At 33.1% G+C, this 24,142-nt stretch overlaps 2 protein-coding genes and 1 long non-coding RNA gene across 4 annotated transcripts in view; all 3 read left to right on the top strand.

Moving 5' to 3' along the window:
* Positions 1-24,142, top strand: part of LOC105324614 (scavenger receptor class F member 2) — an 82,766-nt gene that overhangs the window by 52,307 nt on the left and 6,317 nt on the right. The gene's annotated exons all lie outside the window — the stretch shown is intronic.
* LOC136273856 (G2/M phase-specific E3 ubiquitin-protein ligase-like) lies at positions 5,941-10,378 on the top strand. Its single transcript, XM_066079541.1, has 10 exons — positions 5,941-6,170; positions 6,304-6,610; positions 6,716-6,777; positions 6,871-7,037; positions 7,130-7,243; positions 7,357-7,670; positions 7,826-8,007; positions 8,104-8,276; positions 8,422-8,636; positions 8,899-10,378. The coding sequence occupies exons 2-10, from the start codon at positions 6,319-6,321 to the stop codon at positions 9,150-9,152; spliced, it is 1,773 nt and encodes a 590-aa protein (XP_065935613.1). The 5' UTR covers positions 5,941-6,170; positions 6,304-6,318; the 3' UTR covers positions 9,153-10,378.
* LOC136273855 (uncharacterized) lies at positions 13,457-16,084 on the top strand. The gene is made up of 2 exons (XR_010712115.1): positions 13,457-13,525; positions 15,787-16,084. It is a non-coding gene; the product is annotated as an uncharacterized lncRNA (long non-coding RNA).

The following is a 24,142-nucleotide window of genomic DNA, read 5'->3' as shown; positions in this document are numbered from 1 at the left end:
TTCCTGTCCCGCGTTGAAAAAGCTTGTACCAACGAGATCTCAGAAACGGTAAACACTTGAACATCCAAACTTTGTGGGATGATAGACCTATAGTTGTAGATGTGTTTAAACATTTTTGTTTTGTTCGGCGTAACTTCCGGTCGTCACCGGAAGCACTTCAAAAATTTTTGTTTTTACATATTTAATTTATCTCCCATAAAATAAAGATATTAGTATAGATCGTTTCATATGTCATCTATACAATGTTAAATAAACAAAAAAAATCTACTTCCGGTGAGATATCTCGATTATCTCAGGAAGCTTTTTTAAAACATATTTTGTACCCGCAAGTTCTCAGGTACTGTACGTGATTAAGACACGAAACTTTCACTAATTATAGACATTTGATTGAAGATGTGTTTAAACAGTTTCATTTTGTCTTCCGTCACTTCCGGTCCACAGCGGAAGAGTTCAAACAAATCAAACTGTTTATCCATAAAACTGTTTTAATTTGATAGTTTTAGCTACTTCGATGAATAATAATGTAAAATAGGAAAGTAACACGATATAAACAATTTAAATTTCATTAAGCACTTCCGTTTGTCCGTTTCCTGTCCCGAGACAAAAAACCTTATATCGACGAGATCTCAAAAACGGTAACGACTTCAACAACCAAACTTTGTAGGATTATAGACCTTATGGACACGTGTTAACACTATTTTATTTCATCCGGCGTAACTTCCGGTCTTCACAGGAAGTACACCCAATTTTGATATTTTTAAAAATATTTTGGTTATTTAGCATTGAAGTAACATTTTAGCTATAGAAATACAAAAAGTCATCTACACATGGTAAAAAAAAGTTCTACTTCCGGTGAGACATCTCATATATCTCAGATAGCCTTCTTTTTTAAAAACAAAGAATAAATAAGATCTCAGAAACTATGATAGATCAAGACACAAAACTTATATATATTATTCATTTTCTGTTTACAAGATAACTGGATTTCTTGTGCAGATTAATACATGAGGAACGGAAGACCTTTTTGTTGCTATAGCAACAAGAGTCTAGTTAGGGTTTTCCGTTTTTCAACGGAAAACCCTTCTGTTATTCTACTGTTTCTTATTATTATTTTTTTTTTTCCCGCAAATTTTGTGCACGAGATTTCTCGAATATTTTTTGTCTGATTGCTATGAAACTTTCAGGGTATGTAGATGATATTAATATCTCTAGACGTTTTTTTCAAATTTTTAAAATTCACTTCCGGTTATGAGTTATTGCCCTTTAATTGAAAATTGGGGGGTCTTTTGTCCAGAGTTGATCTCGGGAACTACAGATGATAGATACATGAAATTTAGCAAAATTGTCGGTAACATTTTATAGTTTTGCTGGCATGAAAATTTTGGTAATTTCTTTGTTACTTTTTGAGCTATTTGTCGCCAAAGTTTAAGATTTTTTCGGGGCTGAAATTTTGTTGCTTTTTGTATTATAACCTTTAAACTAAAAATATTTTGTAAATACATATAGAACAAAAGTTGTTTAGAATAACGAGAGCTTTCATTTAAAATTAAGAAAAAAGGGCTGGCCCCTATAATTAGGGGTCAGCAGCTCATACACGTATTTTTCTGATAGCAAAAATCGTTATCATTTTATGAAAAAAAATTAATTCAGTTATTATTAATATATTAAATAATGTCACTTGGTATCAAATTAAACAAGTTCTGTGCTATATTTTTTTTTCAAATTTCATAAAACAAATATGTGAGAATCGTACATGAACGAGTTAATATGTCTACATAGACACACAAGCAAACAAATGCCACATTAAGGCCCAGGCATTTACTGCATTACGTTGTGTTGCGTCTTAGATAAATTGTTGTGATTCAATTTCATTTTTTTCATCTATATCATTTATGAATTCAATGAACACAAATTATTTAATCGTTCTATGTGCAACTATTTGTCGGGGCGCCCCTGTTTGTAACCCCCGCGCGCGCGCCGAATGTAAACAGTAACGAACGGCATTGTAGAAAAGAGAGAGCCGTAATGCAGAAGAGAAGTTGTGTATTCTTTCGGTGTACACATGCATTGTCAATTTTCTGTGAAACATATGAACATGCACAGGGAACAATACTACATATTTGTTTAAGGAGGATATTTTTCTCGTGTGAATCGTTTACGAGGAAATTCTGACAGCCACACTTCTGTCGACGATCAGCCGTTGATAAGCTACGTACGGAAGCCCGTAAGTGCCACATGATATATATAAAGAAAACTATATATAGAGAGAAAACCACATATATATAGAGAGAAAACCACATATATATATAAAGAAAACCACATATATATATATAGAGAAAACCATATATATATATATAAAGAAAACCATATATATATATATATATATATATATATATATATATATATATATATATATATATATATATATATATATAAAGAAAACCACACATATATATATAAAGAAAATTATATATATATATATATATATGTGTGTGTGTGCGTGAACCCAAAAATTTCCACTACGCGACCTTCACCGAACAAGGGAACCCTGCCTCCTCATCTGCATATCTACATAAAGCCCCGCCTCAGTGTCCAGCACTATCGCATAACGCTTCCGATGTCCAATGATACAAAATGCATAATTGTCGATATTGTGGTGCAGAAAACCAAAAAGACGTGTTTTGTTCAATATGTGGAGAAAAACTTGCTTCAAGATCAGAGGGTGAGTGTCTTTTTCTCGATTTGTAACATTTTGTTTTAAAAAGTTTTTTTTATATATAATGTTGCACGTTTCCGTAACGAACGAATTGTGTCTTTGGTTTTTTTCTGTTCAGAACAGTGAATTGAAGATGGAAAACGTTTTCTTTCATATTGCACTTTGTATAAAAATATACGACAGAATAATTTCTATATGGTGAATATCTAAGAATTTGATAATATTCAATATTTCTTTCATTGATCTACAATTACCCATTACCAACTGCTAGATTTATAAACTCTACTTACCGACTCAGGAAAAATAACATTCAAAAGTAAATATGTTAAAATATTGTACGTCAGAAATGTAATTTTCGTATATACTCTTCACTTGGTCCTATAAATGTAATGTCCAGAAGTTAATATAATGTAAATTTAAAATCATGCAGGCATTACTATATGTATTGTAAGTTACAATTGTATAAAGTGACTTAGTAATATGTCCATTGACCCGGGTGCCAATTAATTGAAATTTCGATATATTACTTTGAATAACATGTGTCATATATGCACAATTTCAATATAATAAACAGTTACTTACTTTACTTATAAAAGTTAAAAAAAAATGAATAAGAACGTGGTGCAAGGAGGGAAAAGATTTGTTTCATTAATTACCACTAATATTATCAAGGTGGTATGAGACATCTAAAGATATTAATATGGACAGAAGTACATAATGCCTGTCATCAAAATACTTCCACTGTTTTAGAGTTTTCAAATTTTACAACGTTTGACCAGAAAATAGTTTTAATTTTTTTTTTGAAAGGTAAAAAGTATATAAGCCCCAGCGAGATTCAAACTCATGCCTTACATATTCATAATCAACGACCTAACCCATTGCGGTACGCAGTTAGGAAATCATTTTGGTAAAGAAAAAATCATAATATTAAGCTTGAATTTATTGTTTATTACGATAGGATGTTCATCACAATACGGAGGTGTCCCGTGTAAAACACTTGCTAGCCGGCTAGCGAAGATGCGTGTAAAATTATTTTGAGGAACTGTTCCTCCTACTTTTTTTTTCATTTGATGCTTCGTGCCTTAAATGCACAGCATTTTTTTAAAAAGATATGTAGAAAACTAGACTTCAAACGAAACTGCCTACATTTTCTTTGATGCAACGTGCTTTAAAACACCTACAAAGTATGTGCATGTAAGTCTCAAGATTATAGAACATGCAAGTCATTTACATGTATTTCTCTCAAAACCATGAATTACCGGAAAAAAAATATTATAGATATTACAATGTGTTTGCCAGGGAGAGTCAATTTGCTTATCAGTGTAATTATCTTTAAAAGAGCTGCGAGATTTGTTGACAAGACGCTACACACCTAGCGCATTATTTAAAGTATACTAATCCTGATTATCTTATCTTAATCGTTCTTTTCATCGGCATTTACATGCAGGCATTGTTTACCAAATACTTGCTAATGGGGGTATTTTGCAAGCTAAGTTTGATTGTACATAATTAGGTCAAGATTCCCATCCCATCACCATCTGTTTGAAAGCAGATGCCTATTAATTATAACTCTAACATGTTGATGTAAATTAAGGCTCTAGCTGTGAAAATATGAAACTGCAGGACTGAGTATTTCATTCAATATGTTATCAGATTGTTGTTACATTATTCGTATATTCGAGTGTTGATTAGGTAACAATATTAGATCTCTTCGTCGTCGCTAATGACAGGAAAGCTAATCGTTCAATTTAAAAGAAGAATAGATAGATTATCTATTTCCAATAGGGCATCACAAAGAAATAACATAGTTAAAAAAACAAATTATGTAAGTAAATGTATTATAATTGATTATTATAATATCTTTCTTTATTTGCACAAGACATACATCTGATGACAAATGTTGATACATATGATAAAAATGCAATATTGGAATAATGGTATGGTACATGTACAAATATACATAATAGTGATATTGTGTTCGATCCGAGTTTAGTTTTAGAAACAGCCAATATGTTCTAAGTTTAAGTTTAAGTTAATGTTCTAAGTTTTCATTAGTTAAGTTTAGTAATTCGCCAAGATGATGTGCACCAATTCCTTTTGGCTGTTATGTTTGAGAAGCAAAAATGCGCCGGCTCAAGTATTAATGATTTACAACTCCAAGATGCTAAAAGAAAAACCCATATTATTTTCTAAAAATACAAGTACGTGTATGATTCTATTATATTACCATGATTTATCTAGATTTGTCAAGTGGTTGTGCAGAATATTTATGCAACCTAGTCCGACTTTTTTGATTGGGTTCGAATCCGGGAACAATTAAAATCTGTTTTATACATTATAATATTAATTTTAATTTCACGAAAAGGTAATCTAGACTATTTAAGAATTTCAGAACAAGGATATGTAAACGTTTGCTGTGCGAAGTCCCCATCATAAACTTGAATCATAAACATTTTCTTCTGAACAAGGGATTTCAAAACGATGTACGCATCAATATAGAAAGGATTTTTCTCACCTCACATTTTTATAATGAAAAAACAGAGTGTGTGGTTTTAAAAGATGTAGGTACATGTTGTTAAAAGTAAAAAAAAAAATCATTAAAAAGTACAAATAGATTTACAGATTAATGTGTTCCACCTTCGTATCTAGATTAGGCGTTTTTAAATTATATAGAAACATGCGATGATTATGATTACGAATCTGGCGGTTTTGAAGACTCAGAATCATATTTACATGTGTTCATGTAGCTCTAAAGAGAGATATTTTAAAGACGCTGGACGGTAGAAATCAAATTGATTTATGTAATAATCAAAACACAGAAGGCCATCCTAACTGTATTTGTAAACATCAAATGGTGGTTGCCATGTTTGATATATTTTTTTCAAGTTTTATGGTTTACATTACTCTAATAATGTAATTCTAATAATCAAAGTTTTAGTGTTGGCCGTAAAATTATACGCAAGATACAAACTCTCTCTCTCTCTCTCTCTCTCTCTCTCTCTCTCTCTCGATCGAGTATTCAAAACCAAAACAAAAACCACCAAACGAGTAGCAGAGAATTGTGAGCTCTGTACCTCGCTTTTAACTCGACCACTGACCCTCAAATTTCGGTTGCCTATTAAAGATGCAAAGCATTCTAAACATTAAAAAAAAGACCAAATCGTCACCATGTCACCTATCACTATAACTTTACTATTGTTACATTGCACATGTATATTGTTTATTTTCCACTAATTAGAAAATGTATTTTTGATTCTTACTAATTAAGAAATATTAGCTTTTAACGGCGACGATACTTAAATTTATTGTTTATTTTATTTTACACATTGTAGAAGCAAACTTGCCAACCCGCGGCATTCCATCGTATAAAGATTTTCAAAAAGTTCGCCAGGACAAGGAGGCAGAACGGAGACAAATATTTGTTGCAAAACGAAAAAAACCTTCGAGAATAAAAGTAGGTATTGTACATATACATGTATGTAGCTTTTTAAAAAAAAAAAAAGATTTTCTTATGCATATATTTATCTTATTGTTCACATATAGATTTTGTAATTATTTTATCAATGCAACATCTTTTAATTAATTAGATAAATGTTGGAGTGATGAGGCGTGTTGGGCATGAGGCAAAATATGTCAGAGGGAGTCTTCTGCCTGTAGAAATGTTCCCTTCAAGTACCGAAAGGGACGTTTTAGAGATGGCTACCAAAAAACACAAAATGAATGACAAATCGCTGCCCCTCGATGAGTATGTTCTTTTGTACAAGGATGGGTCAAGGGCAAAGACACTTCCAGGGACAACAAACATTTTTTCAGTTCGAGGATATAAGGAATTCATCGGGAAACCGTTCAATTCCATACAATTATTCATATGTCCGAAGGACGAATATGATTCCAGTAAGTAATTAGAGTATTAATATTTTTCTGTCAAAAATAATTGTAAACATACCATTATAAAATGTAATTTTCTATAATTATTTCTATAATTATTTATTTCTTCAGTTTCGACCAACAGCAGTGATTCAGATGATCTTCCTGATCCACATCTTAACACTGGTTATCAGGTTGGTTCGACATTTATTGTAAAGCTATTTCGATTTATTATGTACCAATATCTTTAACTTTAATCCTTATATTGAATTGATGTTGCTAATTAGGAAAGTGATGCTTCATGGGAAACACTGGGTACACCAGAACTTTTGCGAAGAAAGAAACCTCGCAACAAAACGGGGACGAAGAAACCTGTGTGTACCACTTCAAGTTCTTCAACGACAACAGACACGGAATCTAATGTGTTAAAAGCAGATAAATTGGCTCCATACAGGTAACTAAACTCAACACACAATATAAATATTAATATCTCAGAAGGTATAGAACTGTGTATTTATACTTAAACATATCTATATCATTTAAAAGGCAGTACATAACCATCCTTTCTGATGGATCCGAAGATGAAGATGAAGAGCGAGGTGCACAGAATCTATCGGCGTCTCCATCGGAGAACGATGCCAAGCAACACACAAATATCAGGTCATTTTACTAATTTTCTAAATTTGTATCATGCAGGTCAATTACATAATTGTTTTGAAATTTCTTTAATTTTTTAAAATATCTTTTTCTAAAACTTCATATATCCATTGTAGTTCCATGCCATCGAGAGAAACAAAGGATATTCTGCAGGAATTGGCTATGCAGATCCAGCCAAATAACATTTCACGATTTAACATAAATCGCCGAAATGTTTGGGATGGTGCTTGCAGGGGATTTCGGCGAAGTACTTTCTCCCCAAGTAATACCCTGCTGGTAAAGTTTACAGATGACAGTGGATTATCTGAAGAAGCCGTCGACCAAGGTGGACCAAGGCGGGAGTTCCTCCGCCTATTAATGGATGCCATTCAAAACAGCTCAATATTCGAGGGACCACCAACAGCGAGGATTCTTACTTTAGATAGTCATGGTAAATGTGCCAATTCGTTTAATAATGTATGATCTAATGATAAATCAATAATTTCTTCTGGCATGTCATGTACAACGACTCAAAAAAAATGATATTTTAAAATTATTGGTGACTATGTTGATAAAATATACGGGTTTTTTTCTTGGAAATTTTAGCAATACAACGTGACGACTATTTTCTGACGGGCATGATGTTGGCTGTCAACCTTGTTCATGGAGGTCCACCCCCTAAGTTCTTTTCAAAATTACTTTTCGATACACTGGTGTATGATGCAGAAAATGTAAAACCTTCGATAGAAGATATACCGGAGTCGGAATTCAAACAGTCACTTACCTCGGTATGTTGTTATTATGTCAGAATCCCTAACCCATCCTCAATTAAATAACTACAATCATGTATTTCATCAAACTGAAAAAATCAATTTATTTTACAGATCATGCATGCGGAAAGTTTGGATAAGCTACGAGAAGCTATGGACAGAAACTCCAGCACACTGACACTAGCAGGGTGTTTTCATCATGTTAAAAGTGTTGAGGACAGACTTGAAATTGTCAATGACATGTTGCAGTGGTATGTTCTTGGAAGAACAAGGGCCGTATGCGAAAGGTTATTGTCAGTTTTGTCTTCATTAAACATGTCTTAATTATTTATGCTTTTGAAATTCACAAGTAGGTTAACATACATGTACTAAATAAAATGACATTAAAGTTTCCTTTTATTAGACATCATAGCTTTGCAATTTTTTTTTCAGACTCAAGGCAGGATTGGAAACTCTGGGTGTTTTGGCTACAATGCAGTCATACCCAGACAATTTTAAAAATTGTCTTGTCTTCTCGGAGGAAAAACTAACTGCAGTTTTAGTCGAAGACCTTTTCAAACCGGGTCTTAGTCCTGGTGGAAGCAACAGAAGAGTAACCGAGGAGAGAATTATTGGCTATTGGATGGATTTTCTGCAAGATGCTGAAGGTAGAGCAACATCATAGATTAAATGTTGAAGTTATTCCATTGATTTTCATTTTAAATTAGAGTCAGATTACATTATAAAGGAACATTCATTGATAGAGAACCCTCCCCCCACCCACCCCACCCACCCCACCCCCACACATTTTACAGTATTTACAGTTTTGAGTAATTTAATATTTTCGACGGTGAAAAGGAAAAAGATCAAGTAAATGTGTAACACTTTGAGAGAAAATAGAATAATTTATTTTTCTGTATATTTTTACAGAGGGAAGTACAGTCGTCACCCTGGAAGATGTTTTGATTTTTGCGACGGGAACAAACAGAATTCCACCACTGGGGCTTCTTCCTTCTCCCAATCTATCTTTCTTACATAAAGACGATGAAGACGGTCAATCAAAGTTCCCGATTGCCAATACATGTGCCAATCAATTAAAATTGCCGATTCATCCGTCATATGACCTTTTCAAAGAAAACGTAGAATTTGGTATACTCAACTCCCCAAACTTTGGTCGCGCATAAGTTTAGGCGCACCGAAAAGGTTGATCATACAATTAAGAATTATATTTTTAATAGCAAGAAATATTTGTTCAACGGTTTGTTGAAGCATATATGTGCAAATTAAAGTGTCTTCTGACAAATCTGAATTTAGAAATCAAATTTTGTATTAAGCTAATTCGATGTTGATACCTTCAGCATCTTGCAAAAAATCCATGCAATTCCCAATGATTCTTTCTTTGTTCATTTTTCTGTTTTGTAGTCCACACTTTATTTTATATCTATATGTTTTTTAATCCTATAAATGACATGCCAATATTGTTTTGTGTGTGTTTGTGTGTGTGTTGGTGAATTTCTTAAAATATCCAACAACAAATGTTTCCATGTTATATTCAACTTTTTAATATTCTTGATACTCTTTCCCATGTTGTTTTTTGTTCAGGACATCAACATTTTAAATGTTCAGTATTTTCAATCTGTTTCAAATATCTTTATTCCATTTATTTACATATAATTACAGTTCAACTGAATGAGTAGTCGTCTATAATTGAATTCTGCTATTTGTTTATCAAATGCATATATTATTTTTGCCTTGTATATACTGTCCCGCTGATAATTTGATATTTTGAAATATTTTGACCATTTTGCTATATTATTGGTTACATGATTTCTCAAGATATGTACCTGCGGTACACAAAATGTACAGCTTTTTCGACCCCTTTCACTGTGTACCGGCGGGACACCAAAATTCACGGAATATAAAAATTTCTACGGTTTTTTAATTTCCAGCTAAATGCCGCCATTTTCTTCTCATTCTCGCTCGCGAGACACTGGAATTTATATGATTCTTCTAAAAAATGTGATTATAAAACACATTTATGAAATTTTAAAGTATATAAACTTAATTACAGCATTTAAAAAAAAGACATTTGCGATAATTTACATTTGTTGGTTTAGAAATAAGGTGCTTTATTTGAAGAATTTAATTGTTCCGTTTTTTGTACCTGTTTTTAATGGGTAGTGTACAGTTTTTCACCCAAATCCCAGTTTTTATGGCTCCTGTACTACAGTTTTACGGTCTTTGACTGATGACTTATCATATGTATGAGTTCTTGCTGGGGTTTTTTTCGCAAAAATGAAGGTATTGCTTTTGAATATTAGTATTTCTTACATTAGAACTTTTTTGATTACAAGATATTCACAAAGATATTTCCTCCGTATTGTCATATTTTTTTAATCTTGTATCCTTTATACCAACTTTTGAGAGTATACATTTTTTATACACGATTATAGGAAAAGTGGTTTTTCCTTACATTTAAAAATTCTCGTTATACCTGTATATTTGGGGATTTACATTCCGGAAACAAACTAAAAAGGGGGGGGGTGGATGGGGATGGGGGGGGGGGGGGGGGGGGGGCTTTTCCGAAATCTTGAGAAGGGAATTTGTTTTAGCATGCAATCCTCAAAATTCTAATCCGTGTGGGGAAGGGGTGGGTTTGGGTGGGGAATAATAACCGCGAGGCATTGTTACTCGTAGAACTATAACATGTACATGTAAATTTTAACTGATTGATTCATTTATTATGTTTTTCTATAAGAATAAGTGTGGGTAGGGGTTAAGTGTTAGCCCCCCCCCCCCCCCCCCCCCCCCGGTTTTGATAACGCCTGTGTTATTGTTCTAAAATGTTCTTTTTCGTCATACAATATGTTCGACATACATGTACGTGTACAAATGTGTGGGTTTTTTTGTTATTTAGTTAAAATAGATTTTATAAAAAAAAAATGCAAATGTGTTTTTGTTTATTGCTATACATGTATTTGCATTCCAAGCTACTGGACTTTCTATTGTGTCACAGTAAGTAACATATTAAATAACAGCAACAGTATAGAAGACAAACGACATGTAGCGCTGGTAAATAAGCAATTAAATCGTGTGAATTCACTTCGAAAAAAACCCAAAAGTGAATGTATTTCAAATAAAATAACAAAATAATATTCCATCAATATCGGTGTTGAAATTTTATTTGGTTTCAAGACATTCATAACCAACTGCCCGTTGTACTTTTCGTGGATGCCATTAATTATACGATAGCCAATTAAATGAGTAAAATTTCGTTATTCTCCAGATATGCGCATCATATCAATATAATTTTGTAGCGCATCCTCCACATTACTGGCTTCACGCCACTGAATTCTTGATTTGACAAGGTTTAGATATTCGTACACCTCCATATCGTCACATCTCCCTTTAGGTTTTGTGATCTGTGTAAAAGGTTCTAGATCATGTTCAGAAACAGGTATCTTGAAATCAGATTTAGAATGCTGCTCAGGTAGGAAGTAGATTTCATTAGGTATTCCAGGAGGACAAGAACCTGTATTTGGTCTTATTCTATGACAGTTCCACGCAACAGCAGTTTCATTCAACTGTAACTGAATAAAATCCATAAAACAAAATTGAAAACATGAACGCTGGAATCTGTTGTCTGGATCATATACACCTGAATCGTACAGATCGGAAAAATAATCCATCCACCACTGGGCTCTGTTTCTCTTAAAATAACTCCACCAAGCCTCAATTCTTTGATTTCGAACAGACGTCACATATGCATGACTATTAGGATCGTTTGTTAAAATTGTTTGAATAGTTGCCAATATACCATTTTCGGTACCAGGGTCAGTTCGAGCGTTTGCAGGACATCCGTGAAGTTGTTTAACACAATTTAGGAAATAAAATCCTATTACAGCGGGGTCACTATTTGATGATGCTACCTCCAACCATAAAATTCTCCTTGAAAATCCGTCGATCGCACCGTGAATTGCAAACCCGTAAGGTTTTAGTTTATCAAATCCATCAATATGCCACGTGAAATTTGGTCCGTTACTTACGTAGATTCTTCTTTGGAGACGACACCTAATTCGTCTTTCAATTCCAGAGGGATTTAACCTTTGTAAAAGTTTCATTACCTTAGTCTTTGATGCTCGCAGTTGATGTTTTGAATTTAAAAGCTTCCACATTTCTCTGTATCCTATATTTCCACATGGTCCAGACAGTTCAGTTTGGATTTTTTCTTCTAAAGTAGCATCAGGTGTAAGATATTTCCTCCGAAATATATTAAACGATTTAAGTCGTCTTTTCAGTGTTCGCAGGCTCCATTTTATACCATGGTATAACGACAAAAATAACAATATACTCTTATATGGGTAACCTTCATTAACATAGGTTTTAAGCATTTCCTCTTCGGTTTCATATTCTCGCATTTGTGGTGCTAATGGAAGGACAGCATGTATAATATCTATGCACTGATAAGAGAGCAAAACGTATATCCATAATTCGGCTGTCATCTGTAAACAAAATTAATACTGTGATTAATAAAATCACGTTTACTTTTTAAAAAATTATTCAATACCAGGTAATGTTTTACAAACTGGGCGGGACTGGTGCAAAGCATGAAGGGCATTCAATATTTCACTCGATCAGAATTAGTTAATCATCTGTTAATGTGAATAAATCCCTTCAGATTTATTTCGCTCAAAATATCTAGACTCATCTTAACCAGGTGGAAAGGGGTTCGAATCAAATTACATGCACAGATCAAGAACTTCCAAAGAGGGAGGCGGTAGAGAAAATTACGTTGGGGGGGGGGGGGGGCTGGGTGTGTCCGTAACCTATTTTTCTGTAGCAAATTTTTAAAATAGGTTGAATTTTCCTAAATACCCGTAACCTGATGACCCCTCCACTTATTCCACACATGTATGCACAATTTTGGTTGGAATAAACTTATGTGCAATTTTAAGGCGATGGTTATAAGGATATAAATATTAAACAGTAAAACATAATTTCGTTACAATAGAGTTACATGCAATTTATTTTAACACATCGTCTATAGTACAATTAAATTCTTTACCTCTCTTTTGATCGGCTGACCATGGAGCGATAATTGCATCTGTGGCCTCTCTCCTCTGTAGGCGGAGTTTGTTATATGCAGCATTAGGCTGCAATCGGTGAAGGTCATGTAGTGGAATTTTTTGGCTTTATATAAATATCACTCGTGCTTATATATCGCGATTTTCTTTATATATATATATCAGTGGTTTTATATATATATATATATATATATATATATATATAGTTATATATAGTTATGTATATATATATATATATATATATACCCACACGATTTTATTTATATATATTCGGTTTTCTTTATATATATATCGTTTTCATTATATATATATATCATTTTCTTTATATATATAAATATACGATTTTCTTTATATATATATGTAGTTTTCTTTATATATATCATGTGGCACTTACGGGCTTCCGTAGCTACGAGTAATAAAGGACAAAAGATGGACATTAAAGTGTGTGATTTATGTGGATGTTACTGAAGAAGGTGAGGCTTTTACTCCTTTTAAAGTTTCTTGTTAACTGGTTAAAATTTAGTATATTGTATAGATGTACATGTAAGTACGTGCACACTGTTAGATGTTTTTGTTATGGTGTGGGTGTTTGTTTACTAACGTGTAATTTTTACATGTTTCATGGGTGTTTAGACTCGCTCGAGGTTCATGGGGGACTGGAAAGGGTAACTGAATTTATCTATTTAAAAAAATAACAGATTGTGAATTTTCAACTCAAAATTCAAAGCAGGGTCTAATTAGAAACATATCATATATTCTTGTGCAGAAGACTCCAAATGTAGTCATGAATACCCTGTAGACATAACTTCAAGTAAATAAAATTGTATACTTCAGACTTCAGAGTTAAAACATGACTTTAATATCTTTATGATGCCGATCATTGTATCATTAAAGAGGTTTAGCAGACCAACGGGTACCCGTTACATGTACTTGTACATGTAGGTTACAAGTTAGAACTATGCCTACCATTCTACCAGTTCACATAATTTTTCTTGTTTAGCAGTTATGATGTGTACTTAAATTGTCCTTGTTAATGTTTTAAATGTAATTTTTTATTCTCTTTTTTTAATCTGACTACTGGCAGTACTGGCGTGCGAGCAGTTCTCGCCGAGGACCATTTCTCGCTGGTGCACTGTTACATCATATTTTCGTATATGATTTTATGTGTTGATAAAATGACGTAACAATGCACTGGTGAGAAATGGTACTCGGCGAGAACTGATCGCACGCCAATATTGATTAATTACAGACAAAAACTGAAGGTTGCGAGTGTTATTTTTTATTGAACAACATTGTTTAAAATAATTCTTTATATATGTGACGATCAGACCAGTTTGAATACCAGTGCCAGATAGCTCAGTTGGTAGAGCACCTGACTAGAGATTCAGGGGGCCCAAGTTCAAATCCCGGTTTGGTCCTTCATTATTTCTCCCATCCTGTTACAATATTGGTGTTGTGACCAACCCCTGGAACTAACAGGTTAACTCGATCCTGCCAGGGATGATCTTCGAGGGTGAAGATCATTTAAGGGGGAGGAATGTGACGGTCAGACTGGTTTGAATACCGGTGCCAGATACATGTAGCTCAGTTGGTAGAGCAGACTAGAGATTCAGAGGGCAAGGTTCGAATCCCACTTTGTTCCGTCGTTATTTCTCCCATCTTTTACATATACATGTATATCAGATATATGACAGATGATTAAGGTCATCACATGTTTTGCAAGATGCAATAAGTGTTAAAAACCTTTACTTTACAACAGAATACATTTAAGTGAATATTTATGTTTCTTGTTATTATTTGGTGTGGTTTTCTTGACAGTGTCGCATAAACAATTTACCCGCTCCTAAAACACAAACTTTCTTTTTGTGGATTCAGCTTACCGCTGATTGGCCGCTGTTGCAGCAGACAAATAAGATATGCACGCACAAAACACAATGAACTTATCAGAGAATGAGTTGAGTTTATTTAAACTGTTGGAATTTGGGTATTTTTTTTTAAAATGTATACTTGTGACAAAACATATATGTGGTACATACAGCTGTAGCTTTATGAAGAAAATTTTGGTTAGACCATATATACCTATCATGCAAGTAAATGATATTTACAAAAAACTTGCAATTTATGGTGCACGAAATATACGCTAGTTTTATAAAGATTGACATACATGTAATGTACCACATTCTTTGAAAAATAATCTATTAAAAATTCTTCATTCAGTTTACTCGTACATGTTTTATGCTTATTACACGTAGTATTGTTTTTAAACCATGTAATTTATAAGAAAATAAACAAAAACCCTCCCTAAATTTATTTGCAAAAAAAAAAACACACAGTAGAATTGATAAAAAATGGTATACCAGAAGCTAATACCAGTACATGTACTTTGACGCTGTTCGCTGGGTAATATTCGTTTGTAATTTACAAATTGAAATATTGACTGTTGCACTACAAGTACGGTAATAAACTCTCTCTCTCTCTCAAACTCTCTCTCTTTCTCAATTTGATAAGTGTTTATACCTATGAAAATTTTTTAATATTATATTATGACTTGATATGCAGATTTTTGATCTTGTACTGCCTAAATGTTATGTCATGTATTGGGATATGTCATACTTATTACACTGCATAGTCAGTGTATTTTTTACAGAAATACTATGCATATGTTAATGTAAAACACAGCTATTACTAGTACATGTATGTAAACACAGCTAATTATTTTTTTTATTTATTTCAGCTCAAAACAGACTCTTGTTACCACATGGCTTTTACTGGTACCTGTTGATTCTTGTGGGTCAGCTCCTGAGATTAACCTGTCACCTCTATCCACATGCATATTCCTTGTGTTCTACAGACCATTTACCGGTAATTCAAATTAAATCCGATAATGCATGAACAATAATGGAACTTGAAGAAAGCATCATGCCATGTTGTGGTTTGTGTTTGATAAGAAATTATGAAAACAAAATTAAGGCTGTTTAAAGAAATTCATAATTGCTGTGAAAATTTGTTTTTCAATAAAAGTATACAATTATGATCCTTTATTTTTTATTTCATAAAGATATTTAGATGTGTTTACATAATTGAACCCCCCCCCATTTAATTGTCTGCATTAAGATTACATGTAGGATATGTAAATGTACATTTGACTTTGAAATAACATCTGCTATGATAATTACTTTTGAAATGAACAAGAAACAACCTATTTCTACCTTTCTAAGGTATATATGCATAAAAAAGTAGAAAAACATGTCAAATTTGAACATTGTTCATTGAAATCAACTCTGTCTCCAGCTACCTGGGTGTGTTTGAATTTATTTCTAATTTAAGGCAGATGTCTAACTTGTAGGTTGTAACTTACTGTTTTAGCATGGTTAGAAGAAGACTAGAAATCAGAATAGATTAGATATTCACTAAATATGATTGTTAGCTTACTTTTTTCATGAAAACAAGAAATCACAAGCAGGACAGCTGTCTATTTGTTAATTAAAATGGTACAAATCATACAATAAACAAATAAAGATTAAATTTTAGAATCATTGATGATTCTTTTCAAATATGTGTGAGAAATGACTCAAGGAAATTGCCATAAGTTTCATAAAATTAGGTAAAACATTTCAAACCATGACTTTTTATGAAAATCAAAAGATTGGGGGGGGGGGGGGTATACATGTAAGGGTATTTCTAAGTGATGTGAAGCTTTTATCATGATTATATCAAGTAGGCGTATGTTGTATTGAATAAGGTTTCTTTTTAAAGGTGGTTGAACAACAGTTGACCTCTAAAAGGTCAGGTAAAGATGTTTTACTATGGAGAACCCTGTAAATCTGTGTTTACTAAAGGAAATTGGGAATGGTGGGTTCACTTAAATGGCCATATTTTTATTAAACCTCAATGGAATTGGCAATATGTGGTATTCTTTTTCTCAGAATTGCATTAGCTTTCTTATTCTAAGACAAACCGTCTTTTCAGAAAAATGTTAGTGTACTAAGTTAAAGATACAAGGAACAGTTTCGGATAAAGTACCGTCAATATTTTTGTAAAATTGAGAGTGACTGAACTTGAAGGTTTATCATTGTTGCGTAGATTCATGAAATGAATTTTAATGATTATCAATAGTTAGAGGGATGTGTCTTGTTGGAATTGGTAAGCAATATTAAGGCCCCTAATTTTAAGTACATGAGAAGCAGAAATAAATTGTGAAACTTGCGGCTATGACAGATATGTTGACTTTACAGTGAAATTGAAGGTTACAAACGGGAGGTTATATAACATGAAATGTAGGTGGATGGGATATTATATGCCTATTTAGTATTTACTGGGTATGAGGACAATAGCAAGTTTATTGTCCCCCAAGACAGCAACTATTTAATGAGGCAAAGCCAAGGGAAATAGTTGCTGTGGAATGAGACAATAAACTTGCTATTGTCCAAATAGTCAGTTAATTGGTATTTCATTATACAGAAGAAAACTTTATTTGTCAGCGATGCAGAATTTCTTGATGATAAACAAATTAGAGTTAAATCAAACTTTGTATTTAATGCGGCGATCTTATTAGGTCAGAGGTGTTCCGAGTTTAAGGTGATATGGGACACTTCCATGTTGTGATGTATTGTTTATCGAAATAAACAATAAAATAAAGTGTAATTATATAAGTACACATAGTTTCTTTTCAAAAATGGTCACCTAACTCCTTAGCACAGTGGGTTAGAGGGTTTACAAGGAACCTGTAAGTCATGAGTTCGAATCCCGCTGGGGTTTTTACAATTTTTACCTTTTCAAATATTTTTAAAAGCTATTTTTTGGTTAAATATTGTAAAATTTGAAAATTCTAAACCGGTGAAAAGTTTTCAATTATATAGTACTTTAATCCACATTAATATCGACAGATGTCCCATACCACCTTAAAAAGGAGGGAAATCAAATTCTGCTGATGAATGGTTTTGATGACTATTCACCATGGGCAGATAGCATGGATACTATTTTAAATTAGATAAAAAGGCATGTTTATGCGGGCGCCTTCTAGTGATCAATTTGTCCATCTGTCCATCCGAGATGGCTTGACAGGAGCATAGCTTCTCTCCCCTTGGCCCAATCTGGCTCATACCTCATCCACAGGGTTCCTTTGGTTGAAGGATGTGCAGTGACCTTGAACCATGTTTTTAGGTATAAGGTTAAGGTCATAGCAGAATTATATATATAAAATCCTTGTCTGGGGCATATCTTTTTTCCCTTTGGTCCAATCTGGCTAATACTCACAGAGTGTCTCTATGGTTAAACGATGTGCAATGACCTTGCATGAAATTTCTAGGTAACGGGTGAAGATCATATCGGATCATGCAAAAATCCTTTTTTGAGAGCATATATAATTTCTACTAACCCCTATTTGGCTCAGACTTCACATAAGCAGAGCTTTTGAGTAAAGGGTGAAAGGGTGTCTAGTGACCTTGAACCTATTTTCAGTGAAAAGAAACTGTGAAGGTCATACCAGAATTATATTTTTAAAAATCCTTGTCCAGAGTATATCTTCTCTCCCTTTGCTCCATTCAGCCTCATACTTCACCCACATGATGCCTTTGTTCAAAATATATGCAATGACCTCGAATGATATTTGTAGATGAAGAGTCAAGGTCATATCAGATCACACAAAAATCCATATTTTAAGAGCATAGATATACTCTCCTTTTAGCCCCTATTTGGCTAATATTTTAACTTTACAGAGTTTATTGGTTAATGGCGTGCAGTGACCTTGAACCAAGTCTGTCAATATGAAGGTCATAGCAGATCTTTTTAAAATTAGTTTTAAATAGTTGATTATTTTCCAAATATGCTTAATCTTGGTCAGATTGAACATAAATGCATGTATGTTGGGGGAATGAAATTGAATTAAAAGTTCTATGCCAGCTGGAAAAATTTCAAGTTATAGGTCAAGGTCAAAGCAGAATTCTCTGAAATAACATAAGCGGGGCCCTTTTAAATGTTCACCATTTCAATGTTGTCTGGTTCAGAGTAATTTTACATAGAAAATATTCACAGAAGTACAGTAAAGTAAACTTTACATCGATAAGTTTCTGACAATTAATGACGCAACGAGCACACAGTACGAAAGGTCAACCTTTTGAAAAGCAGTGAGGAGGAAGAGTTGCTCAGAATTATGTTTTAAACAAAATTGATTTTTTACATAAATTTTAATTTTGCATTCTGGGTTAAGAAAAAAGATGTTAGTTCAAGGTAAAGTAAACTTGTACCTAAAATGAAGTCAAATTTGTTAAGTCGTACTTAAACACATTGTGTTTTTTTGTTAAGTCGTTCTTGAAATGGTTAAGGGTTTTTGGTTAAGTCGTACTTAAAAACATTCGGATCATGTTAAGTTGTACCAAGAATCATTCCATTTTTTTTTTTTTATCTTTTTGTACTTAGGTTTCTTTGTTACTAGATTAAGAACTCTGCTTCTTAGACGTACTTCTAGCGTTGCTTTCGACATTAGCGGAAAACCCACTCGTTGCTTTGCAACGAGCTTTGCTCTAGTTATTATTAGGGTCTTCCGTTTTCAACGGAAGACCCTCTTGTTATTCTATTGTTTTTTTTTATTATTATTAATCTTCTTGTTTTTCCTTCTGACTTCTTTTTTGCTTTATATCTCAAAAACTATTCAACTGATTTGCAAGAAATTTTCAGAGATTATGTTAAATTCTTGTCCCTTGAGGCTTTTACAGTTTCAGTCATTAAATCACTTCCGTTTTCTAGTTACGTCATTTTAAAAAATTTCAAAAAGTGATTTTGTCCAGGACTTTTCTAGTAAACGGTTGTTTATAAAGACTTGAAATTTTCTGTGATTTTAAATCTGCGGATTTACTTATGGCATTTGACCAAAAAAATGTATTTTGTCACTTCCGGTCGAAACCGGAAGTGAAACAAATTTTTCGAAAAAATGAATGTTATGATCAAATCGAAAAAGAATATGTGTTTTGTAGAGCTTATTAAGCTGAATCTAACACTGAAACCGTTTTCAAATCGGACGATGCATTTCAGAGATATCGGGGTTTAAAAATTGATTTTTCCGGAAATTTTGATTCTGCGGCCTTGGTTCAAAAAATAGCGTAATATTCAAAGTAAAATTAACTCGTACCAAAAATAATTGCTAAGTCGTACCTGAACACATTCGGATTTTTTTGTTCAGTCGTTCTTAAAATCGGAAAGGTTTTTGTTAAGTCGTACTTAAAATCATTCGTATTTTGTTAAGTCGTACCAGGAATATTCGATTTTTTTCATATTTTTATTTTAGTTACTCTTGTTATTGGTTTAAGAGCTCTGCTTCTTACAGGAACTTCCAGCTTTACTTCCGACATTAACGGAAAACCCACTCGTTGCTTTGCAACGAGCTTTGCTCTAGTTATTATTATTATTATTATTCTTATTTTTTCCCCCGATTTTCTCAGAGATGACTGGATAAATTTCCTTGAAATTTTCAGGAATAATAGAAAATGTTAAACGCTAGGGACGTTTTTTTCAATTTTTCAAAATTTATTTCCGGTCGTCCGTTTCCTGTCCCGCAACAAAAAAGCTTGTCACCTCGAGATCTCAAAAATAGTAAAGACTTGAACAACCAAACCTTTTACGATAATAGACCTGTGTATGCAGATGTGTTTAAACACTTTTATTTTGTTCGTCGTAACTTCCGGTCGTCACCGGAAGCACTTCAAAAATAATTATTTCACGCAAAAAATTCATTTTCCACAAATTAATTATATCAGTATAAATCTACACATAAGTTATCTATGCAATGTTAAATCAACAAAAAAATTCTACATCCGGTGAGATATCTCAATCATCTCAGGTAGCTTTTTAAAAACACATTTTGTACCCGCGAGATCTCAGAAACTATTAGTGATCAAGACACGAAACTTTCATGGATGATAAACATGTGATTGAAGATGTGTTTAACTGGTTTCATTTTGTCTTCCGTCACTTCCGGTCCACACCGGAAGAGTTCCAAAAAATCGAGCTGTTTATCAGTTAAACTGTTTTCCGTTGATATTTTAGTTAGATAAATGAAGAATAATGTACAAAAGGTATGTATACAAGAAATATTTGATACAATTTACGTTGAGCGCTTCCGTTTGTCCGTTTCCTGTCCAGAGACCAAAAACCTTATTTCGACGAGATCTCAAAAACGGTGACGACTTGAACAACAAAACTTTGAGGGATAATAGACCTATGTATGTACATGTGTTAACACTATTTTGTTTTATCCGGCGTAACTTCCGGTCGTCACAGGAAGTACACCCAATTTTGATTTTTTAAAGAAATATTTTGTTATTTAGCATTGAAGGAACATTTTAGCCATAGAAATACAAAAGGTCATCTACACATGGGGAAGAAAAGTTCTGCTTCCTGTGAGACATCTCAAATATCTCAGGTAGCCTTCTTTTTTAAAACCAAAGTACCCACAAGATCTCAGAAACTGTTATAGATGAAGACACAAAACTTATATAGATAATGGACATTGATTGAACATGTGTTTCACGTGTTTCATTTGGTTCTACGTCACTTCCGGTTATTTTAAGAAGCGTTTAAGCAAAAGAACATTTTTTTTTAAACTTTTAATTCTTTTTTAAAAACATTTTACTCAATTTGATGAACAGTAACTTACCGTAGGAAAATATACCAAAATATCTATTTTCCGTCTCTTATATCACCTTCGTTTGTTTGTTTCCGGTCCCGAGACAAAAACCTTTGTTTTCAACAAGATATTATAACGCGCAAAAACTTGAATATCCAAAATTTGAGGAAAGACATAATGTATGTTATGTCCACTTTTTGTGTTTACAAGATAACTGGATTTGTTGTGCAGATTAATACATGAGGAACGGAAGACCTTTTTGTTGCTATAGCAACAAGAGTCTAGTTATTATTATTTTTTTTCCCCCTTTTTTTGTCCACAAGATTTCTCAGAGATGGCTGGATAAATGTTCTTGAAATTTTCAGGACTAATAGAAAGTGTTAATATCTCGAGGCGTTTTTTTCATTTTGTCAAAAATCATTTCCGGTCGTCCGTTTCCTGTCCCGCGTTGAAAAAGCTTGTACATTCGAGATCTCAAAAACGGTAGTGACTTAAACATCCAAACTTTGTGGGATAATAGACCTATAGTTGTAGATGTGTTTAAACAACTTTGTTTTGTTCGTCGTAACTTCCGGTCGTCACCGAAAGTACTTCAAAATTAACAACTTTTACGCATTAAATTCCTTTTCAATAGAATAATTATTTAAGCATAAATCTACACAAAAGTAATCTTTGCGATGTTATATCAACAACAAAATTCTACTTCCGGTGAGATATCTCAAATATCTCAGGTAGCTTTTTTGAAACACATTTTGTACAAACGACATATCAGTGACTATAACAGATCAAAGCACAAGACTTTTATGGATGATAGACATTTGATTGAGGATGTGTTTAACCAGTTTCATTTTGTCTTCCGTCACTTCCGGTCCACACAGGAAGAGTTCAAACAATTCGAGCTGTTTATCAGTTTTACTTTTTGTCTTTGATATCTGTAGTGTGCTCGATGAACAATAAAATGCAAAGGGCAAGTATACAAAAAATAACTAATAAAATTTACATTAAGCACTTCCGTTTGTCCGTTTCCTGTCCCGAGACAAAAAACCTTATTTCGATGAGTTCTCAAAAACGGTGACAACTTGAACAATAAAACTTTGTGGGATGATAAACCTATGTATGTACATGTGTTTACACTATTCTGTTGTGTTCGGCGTAACTTCCGGTCGTCACCGGAAGCTCTTCAAAAATAACTATTTCTAAGCATTAAATTCTTTTGCCATAGAATAGATATATAAGTATAAATCTATACATACGTTATCAATGCAATGTTATATCAACAAAAAATTCTACTTCCGGTGAGATATCTCAAATATCTCAGGTAGCTTTTTTGAAACACATTTTGTACAAACGAGTTCTCAGAAACTATAAGTGATCAAAGCGCAAAACGTTCATGGATAATAGACATTTTATTAAAGATATATATGTTTAACCGGTTTTATTTTGTCTTCCGTCACTTCCGGTCCACACAAGAGGAGTTCAAACAAATCGAACTTTTTATCAGTTTAACTGTTTTTCTTTGATATTTGTAGTGAGCTCGATGAACAATAATGTACAAAAGACAAGTATACAAGAAATATTTAATACAATTTACATTGAACACTTCCGTTTGTCCGTTTCCTGTCCCGAGACAAAAAACCTTATTTCGACGTGATCTCATAAACGATGTCGACTTGAACAATCAAACTTTGTGGGATGATAGACCTTTATATGTACATTTTTTAAAACTATTTTATTTTGTTCGGCGTAACTTCCGGTTGTCACCGGAAGCACTACAAATAATATGTTTTTTTCTTTATTTATTTCTTTTACATGGAATGAATATATCAGTATACAATCTTAGATGTGTCATCTTTATAATGTTAAATTTTCAAATAACTGTTCCTTCCGGTGAGTTATCTCAAATATCTCTATGTAGCCTTTCTTTTTACAAATTTGATGCCCGCAAGATTTTTGTCACTGTAAGTGAATGAGACTCAAAGCTTTCATGAATGATAGACATTTGATTGATGATATGTTTAGTGGGTTTTATTTTGTCAACTGCCACTTCCAGTTTTCACCGGAAGGATTCAAATTAATCATATTATTAACAATCAAACTTTGTAACCTGTTTTGTTTGGTTCGGCATTACTTCAGGTCGTCACAGAGAGTACTTCAAAATTGATTTCTTTTTCAATCTCGTTGTTTTACATGGAAGTAACGTCTGGATATATCATTTACAATACTTATCATATTAACTATTTTCTCTATGTAAGAGAAGCAATGTCTACGGTTAAATTGATTCATGTATATCAAAACGGAAGACCTTTTTGTTGCTTTTGCAACAAGAGTCTAGTTGTAAATTACTTTTCATTTATTTTATTCAAATATTCTAAACTACTGTCCGATGTTGCGTATGAATTGTGCAACTGTTTGTGAGTGTTAGTGTGTTTGTACTTATAGGCTTTATTTGTTAATATAATCCTCGAAATAA

Source organism: Magallana gigas, chromosome 1 (assembly GCF_963853765.1).
Source record: "Magallana gigas chromosome 1, xbMagGiga1.1, whole genome shotgun sequence".
In the NCBI taxonomy this organism is placed as follows: Eukaryota; Metazoa; Mollusca; class Bivalvia; order Ostreida; family Ostreidae; genus Magallana; species Magallana gigas.
This window is presented reverse-complemented; position numbering and strand designations above follow the sequence as displayed.